The sequence below is a fragment of the Molossus molossus genome, unplaced genomic scaffold, assembly GCF_014108415.1.
Source record: "Molossus molossus isolate mMolMol1 unplaced genomic scaffold, mMolMol1.p scaffold_m16_p_5, whole genome shotgun sequence".
In the NCBI taxonomy this organism is placed as follows: domain Eukaryota; kingdom Metazoa; phylum Chordata; class Mammalia; order Chiroptera; family Molossidae; genus Molossus; species Molossus molossus.
In genome coordinates this window covers 34,847,270-34,854,908 of record NW_023425388.1, presented here as the reverse complement: position 1 = coordinate 34,854,908, position 7,639 = coordinate 34,847,270, and the positions used below count along the sequence as shown (strand labels likewise).

The following is a 7,639-nucleotide window of genomic DNA, read 5'->3' as shown; positions in this document are numbered from 1 at the left end:
GTTTGCGGAGTGCCTGTCTTCGCTGCACAGCTCCTGCTTGTTATGTATACATGTACAGTGCTCGTTTACTTTGCTGCCTTGAGTCCGTCTGATTACAAAAGATTTAAGATGTGCTCATGTTGAGTTTGGAAAACTTACTGTTTCCAAATTTCACCTAGAGGTATCTCCCTGCTGCAACTTCTAAAATGAAAACCAGAGCTGTTCACATGTTCACGATGTACTTTTATTTTCAACACCAGCACAACAAACACAGTGACAGGACAAGACCATTACCTCAATATTACCTCAATAATACTGATAACATTTCTCGACACATTGGTTTATAATTTACATACATTGTTTTTAACTGGAGTTATTTTAAATATTATTTTAAGCTATACTGTAAAGCACAAATCTTAAATATATACCAATTGCAAACATAATGTGCTTAGTTACTATTTTTCTTGTTATTCAAGTGAAATGATTTAAAGCTCCTCGAAATCATGTCCATTTGTGTTCATTGTTTCAGGATGCATGACTCGTCCCATGAATAGGATGGTCCCTGCATTTCGTTGGAAGTGAACAGAAAAAGGGATAAACAAGCAAAAATAAGATATTTATATTAAAAAGGGAACTTATCTTTTCCTTGCTTACAAAAAGCAATATTCTAAAAATGGAAATATAAATATATTATTTTCATTAAAAAAAATCTTTTGGACATTAGAAATTAATCTGATAAACAATGTGGGAAAATGTCCTCGATTTTAGAAAAGTATTTCTTTTTAACCTATTATGAAAGTTTTGTTCCCAAAACAGACTTACCTGTTCTCCTGTTCCTGATAAGAAAGAAAAACGGATGGTCGACAATAACTTGAGGATACAGCACAGCCATCCTACTAATGGCGATCATTCCTGAGTGCAGAGAGAAAGTCATTACGTCTGTGGATGTGCAGGGACTAATGAGTCATTTCTCCAAACCATCTATATTTAATGCAAAGGCAATGGTGTACGGAAAACACGATTTTTAAAGACTTAAAGAGAGAAAAATTATAAAGGTGCTAACATTTCTACTTGACTTGAAACACACACACTCCCACACAGTTTCCCATCTCTACTCCACCAAATCTAATAGGACAATTTATTCTGCCTCTTACAAAACTTTAAGTCTCAGTCCCAGATAAACACTGTCTTCACTAAAGTGATCTTTGAGTTAAAGAGAGAAGAAGAAGAAAAAAAAAACCCTAAGAAACTAAGAGTGTTTTCATATTCTCAAATCATTATTTCTTTTGTCTGAAATGGGTGTTTTTACATAGCAAGTCCCCAGGCCTCTATAAGTGGCCAGAGTGGCAGTGATTAAATGAAAAAGACAGCAGTGAGAAACTCAATGCATTTCCTGCAGCTGGGAAACTGAATTCTCCTGTGATCCTCACTATCAATGACCGTATTATACTTGCTGCAGGGTGATTCAATTGTCAGAAAAAGGTCACAATTAAAGTATGTTAAGTTTTAAGCTCTCTTGATGCCTGAGACTACTCTGTTTCTATTTCCTCTGAAAATACTGTTTTAACTGTGCTATCTTTTTACTGGACACATTTACACAAATGTGGAAATGATGTATGCAAATATGATATGTTACATTTTATGGGGCAGTGATGATAGAAATTTGACTAAAATTTGATGATAAAATGGAAACAAATCCAACCAAATAAAAGGAGGAAAAGTAGGCAATGGAAATAGTCTCACTTTGCTAGGGCAGTCAGAATGATCAACGTGATCAGCACATTTGCCATTTTGCTGGGAACACCTAGTTTATGTCAAATTCCTCAAATTATTTACTTAAAATTATGATTTTACTGGTATTATTAGTTAAAATTATTTATTACATGCTATCATATATTCTTGTTTTTGTCTGTGCTTTTATTTTATTTTTAAAATTTTTTATTAATTTATTTTTGTTACAGATGTTTCTCTTTTCCCCCCCATTGACATCCACCTCCCCATCTCCTCCCACCCCATCCCCAGCTTTGTTGTCTACATCCATCGGTTATGCATGCATGCGTACAAGTTCTGTGGTTTATCCCTTCCCCCCTCCCCACTTCTAAGGATTGTCAGTCTGTACCCTACTTCTATGACTCTAGGTCTATTCTGTTTATCAGTTTGTTTAGTTCATTATATTCCAGATATAAGTGAGATCATGTGATATTGGTCTTTCTCTGCTTGGCTTGTTTCGCTTAGGATAATACTTTCCAGGTCCCTCCATGTCATCTCAAAGGATAAGAGATCTTTCTTTCTTGAAGCTGCATAGTATTCTATTGTGTACATGTACCATAGCTTTTTTATCCACTCGTCTACTGATGGACACTTGGGCTGTTTCCAGATCTTAGCAATAGTAAATAGTGCTGCTATGAACATAGGTGTACACGTATCCTTTCTGATTGGTGTTTCAGGCTTCTTAGGGTATATATTCCTAGAAGTGGGATCACTGGGTCAAATGGCAGTTCCATTTTTAATTTTTTGAGTTAACACCATTGTGTTTTCCATAGTGGCTGCACCAGTCTGCATTCCCACCAGCAGTGTACTAGAGTCCCATTTTCTCCACATCCTCACCAGCACTCGTTGTTGGATGATTTGTTGATGGTGGCCATTCTGACAGGTGTGAAGTGATACCTCATTGCTGTTTTAATTTGCATCTCTCTGATGATTAGTGATGTTGAACATTTTTCCATATGTCTCTTGGCCATTTGTATGTCCTGTTTGGAGAGGTGTTTATTTAGGTCCTCTGCCCATTTTTAATTGGGTTCTTTGTCTTCCTTTTATTGACTTGTGTGAGCACTCTATATATTTTAGAAATTAACTTCTTATCTGATGTCTCATTGGCAGTTATGCTCTCCCATACTGTGGGTTCCCTTTCCATTTTGATGGCTGTTTCTTTTGCTGTGCAGAAGCTTTTGAGTTTGATGTAGTCCCATGTGTTCATTTTTTCCTTTGTTTCTCTTGCCTTAGGTGATTATGTCTGCGCTTTTAAAATCAAAACTTTTTCATGACAAAATATAAACTACTTTCACAAGTAATTAGGTAGGAAGAAAAACGTTTAGCTGGGCAGCAGGGAAGTGTTTGAGATAGTGGAACAGTCCGCCACGAGGGACGCCCTGCCACAGAGCCGCCACGGTCCTTCCACTCAGCAGCCAAAATTGGCAGGGAGCCCCCGCAGGGGTCCTGCAGTGTGTGTGTGCTTCGCAGCCTCCTAAGACAATTCTAGCTGGTTCAGGATTAGCTAGACTTCTAAGTTAGCACAGAGACAGGGCAGTCAGTGTTTTGGCTTTGGCTTGGTTCTAAAAATGACCCCGGTGCCCCACCCAAGAGTGCTTCAAAAATACAAGTCTAGAAATACCCTATGATCTCACTTATTCGTGGAATATAATGAACAAAATAAGCTGATGAACAAAACAGACCCAGAGACATAGAAGGAGGGTACAGACTGACAAACCTCCCAGGAGGGGGTGGGGAGGGATGAGATAAACCCCAGAACTTATATGTGTAACCAATGGACATGGACAACAAAGTGGGGAAGGGACCGGATGGGGAGGGTGTGTCTGGGGAGCAGGGAGGAAGGAGAAACATCTGTAACAAAAATAAATAACTAATAAAAAAAAACACACAAGTCTAGGAACAGTGAGAAGACTGCAGAAAACACTGGGCACCTGAGGTGGCGGCGGCCTCCGCGCCTTCTTCGTTAACCTCCAGGAAGGACTTGTGAACCGCTTTGGAAAGGAACATCTCTTTGTTGTCTGCAAACGAGACGACAGAAGCACTTCTTCAGCACCAGAGGGAGGAAAGCATTTTACCCTTTTCGTTCAAAGGATTTGAAGACTGTCAGAGACATGCTATGCTAACAAATGATAGAAAGCCAATGATAAACAACATCGCAAGTAACGTTGTCAGATTGCATTTATGATTTGAGAGAGTCATCAAAGATGTGTATTCTGATTAGTCCTCATTTTATATTCTCTTGTTGTTTTTCCCTTCTATTTTTTTTTTTTTTTGGTAATTTTCCCATTGTTTATTTTTTATATTGCCAGAAATAGTGGAAAGTGGCTGTTTGAATAGCAACTTCAAATTAATTCATAACTCAATATAAAAACATCTTACATGTTGCGCTCTAACTTGAAATTCAAAAACACAAAGGAAACCAGGTAGAAATCCAGATATAGCCAGAATAAGAAACTGAAAAAAAGAACTAATCTCTAATTACTATGGTAATGTCAATATCTTTGGCAAAGAAAAAAAAAAGATTCCTAAATTGTAGATATGTGAATATGTAAAGAAGTTACTTTTCATAATAATTTATTGGTCTATCTGAGAATCACCCTGAAGTCAGAGGAAATAACACATTTTCAGTATTAAGAGGACTGTTTTTCCCTTTGAATAGTCTTTTTCTATATGCTTACTTTTAAATTAGTGGCTGTAATCTGCTGAATTGTGTTCTCTCAAAATTTGTATGTTGAAGTCCTAATCCCCAAGACTTCAGAATGTGACTATATTTAGAGATAGTACAATGAGGTCAGTAGAATAAGCCTGAGAGAAATATGACTGGTATCCTTACACGAAAGGAAGTTGTGGCTGCAGTTGGGTACAGGCGCAATGATGATTAACTTTACCTATCAACTTGGCTGGGCCATGGTGCCCAGATATTTGGCCAAACATATTCTGGATATTTCTGGATGAGATTAACATTTAAATTATTGGACTTTGTGTAAAGCAAAGTACTCTCATAATGTGGGTGGGCCTCATCCAATCAGCTAAAGGCCTTACTACACCAAAGAGTGACCTCCTCTGAGCACGAAGGAATTCTGCCAGCCTAGTGCCTTTGGACTTGAACTGAAACTTTTTTCTATTTTGGATTTCCAAAGTCTCTAGTGTGAGCCAATTCCTTAAAATAACCTCTCTCTCTCTCTCTCTCTCTCTCTTTCTCTCTCTCTCTCACCCTTTCCTACCCTCCTTCCCTCCTTTCCTTCCTCTCTCTCTCTCCATAGACAGTAGATACATACATACATACATACATACATACATGATAAATAGAGATAAAGAAAAGGATTTTTTCCTGTTGGTTTTGTTTCTCTGGAAACCTTGACAACTCGTGAAGCCACAGGGAGAAGGCTGCCATCTACAAGCCAGGAAAGAGGACTCCGAAGAAACCAACCCTGAAGACACCTTGATCTGAGACTTCCAGTCTCCAGGACTGTGAGAAAATAAATGTCCACTGTTCAAGCCACTCAGTCTGTGGTATTTCGTTATGGCAACCCTAGCAAACCATACAAGACAATAATTTTCTATCTTGGGTTTCCAATTTTTCCCCAAGAGTAAAAAAAAACAAAACAAAAAAACAAATGATGCTTCAAATATAAAAATAAAAATCAGCCTGGCCGATGTGGCTCAGTGGATCGAACATTGTCCCAGAACTGAGGTCCTCGTTTGATTCCAGGTCAAGGCACATGCCCAGGTTGTGAGCTCGATCCCTAGTATGGGGTGTGCAGGAGGCAGTTGATGGATGTTTCTCTCTCACATCAATGTCTCTCTTTCTCTAAAAAAATCAATAAAAACATATTTTAAAAATATAGCACAAGGAAATAAAGAATCACTGAAGGTTGTACCACTTTTTTTTTTAATTTCAGGAGGTCTAATGAGATTTAAGATAAATTACTTTGTTGCTGATGCCCAGCAACATTCAGATAAAGCCCACAAGATTGCTCATTAGGTGCTTAGTAAGACTTTGTAAGTAGCCAAGTCCCATCCGCAACATAGTTTTCCTTTCAAGTTTTCAAAAACACAATGATCTTACATGGATAAGGAATGGTGTGGCACATCTGTAACATGATACCTGCTTATTCTGAATAAGTCCCAAATAATTGAGGGACATCTTTGAATATACTTTTTTAATAGTGATATTACTTCCTCTGCTCATATTTAGGATTCAGATATAAGCACTGAATTATTAATTAGTCCATCTCAAATGCTATATTTTCTTCTAGAATGTATTTGACGACTAGAAGAAAAATAAAAAGCAATAAAGTTTTTACAATAAACAAATATAATGAACTCCTTCAAATCTTGAAGACCATTTTTTTAACAAATAAAAAAATGTAAATTGCACTTATAACTAGTCAAATATATTTAGTTGGCAAAACAAACATACACATCCCAGGACAGCAAACTATATTAGTAGTCTACTGATGCTACATTATTTTCAGGCTCTGCTGCCCATTTTCATCAGTCTGACAGTGAAGGGAGGGCCATCCACCAAGAGCCAATATTATGGCCCTAAATGCAAAAGGGACAGAGCCCAGTTCCTAAATGGTGAGGACTATCCATATTGCCAGCTGAGCCCTCTTCCATATTCTGAGGGGAGTTCTCAGAGATGCCACATGATATGTCAGCCACATCAAGTGGCACAGAAGAAACTGCCCCCAAGACCTCCTGAGCCCGATCTGCTGGCTGGATGAAGCATCTTGAAAGAAGGAATCTTGTCCCTTCAACTCTGACCTCTGTCCCAGGTGTACCCTCTTCTTTTCTAGTCACCTACCTTCTCATGTGCTGTCAGTTACCCCCACAAAGTGGTGGCATGGGGGTGGGGGGGCACTGCAAGACACTGTGACAGAAAGACCGAGAAGGCAAGGATGCTGAAGGTCCTTGCAAGAGAGCTGGCTATTTTTAAAAGATAATGAAATGGATAAACCTTCAATAAGATGCCTGGAGAAGCAAGAGGGACTGCCCAAATAAATAGTATTAAGACAAAAAGAAAACATATCTAAAGACACAGATGAGAATTTTTTTTTAAAAATCCCAAAAAACTATATAATTTTCTGCAGATAAATGTTAATCAACTTTATGAGGTATATTTTATTTACTATAAACTGTTTCTATTCACAATACACAGTTTGGCAAGTTTTGATAGAGGTGCCCATCTATGAACCCACCTCCACAAATAAGACAGAATATTTCCATATCTCCCAAAATATTTTTGTGCTTTCTTTTATGCAGGTAACTTTGAAAGTGAATAGGTTTGGCATCAACTGGACACTTTTATTAGTAATGTATAAATTATAAAATTGATCCAAGGAAAAAAATAGAAGGTCTGAATAATCCAGTAACCTCTAGATTACTAGCTGAATCAGTAGACAAAAACTTCCTTCATTCTCCAAATGAAGGACTCCAAGCCTAAATGGTTTTCTGCGTGATTTTAACCAAACTTTCAAGGAACGGATAGAAATTTTTGTTTCAAAAAATTTTCTAGATGCTAGAAAAAGAATATAAGTAATCTAAGTCATCTATAGGTAGACTCAACTTGCTATGAAAATTAAGTAAGGGCAGTCTGAGGAAAAAAAATAACTAGCCAAACTGTGTTGCTGTTTTTTTAAATCAGAAAATTAAACTCAGAAAGATACATAAATAAATGTGTTTTGACAGATGTCATAGTACATCAGGTCACCACAGTTGAGAACAACTCCAACTGGCTCAGTTCCCATTAGAACTTCCTCTGAGATGACCTTATCAAATGCAACCAATTTATGCCATTGCCCTACTAAAACCTCTACCCCCTCTCACGCTTACCCTGCCTCCCACCTCGCTTCAATGTATCGCGTGCCTGTGCACCTGCTCAGCA

The 7,639-nt window shown here is 37.8% G+C and overlaps 1 protein-coding gene across 2 annotated transcripts in view; it reads right to left on the bottom strand.

The window, feature by feature from the left end:
• Positions 1-201: 201 nt before the first annotated feature.
• SERPINI1 (serpin family I member 1) overlaps positions 202-7,639 on the bottom strand; it is a 72,958-nt gene continuing 65,520 nt past the window's right edge. For both annotated transcript variants that reach the window (XM_036243500.1, XM_036243502.1), the window contains 3 exons: positions 3,681-3,767; positions 802-891; positions 202-541 (listed from right to left, as the gene is read on the bottom strand). In XM_036243500.1, the coding sequence (XP_036099393.1) occupies positions 465-541; positions 802-891; positions 3,681-3,767 (254 nt within the window). In that variant the 3' untranslated portion in view covers positions 202-464. The remainder of the gene's footprint in view (positions 542-801; positions 892-3,680; positions 3,768-7,639) is intronic.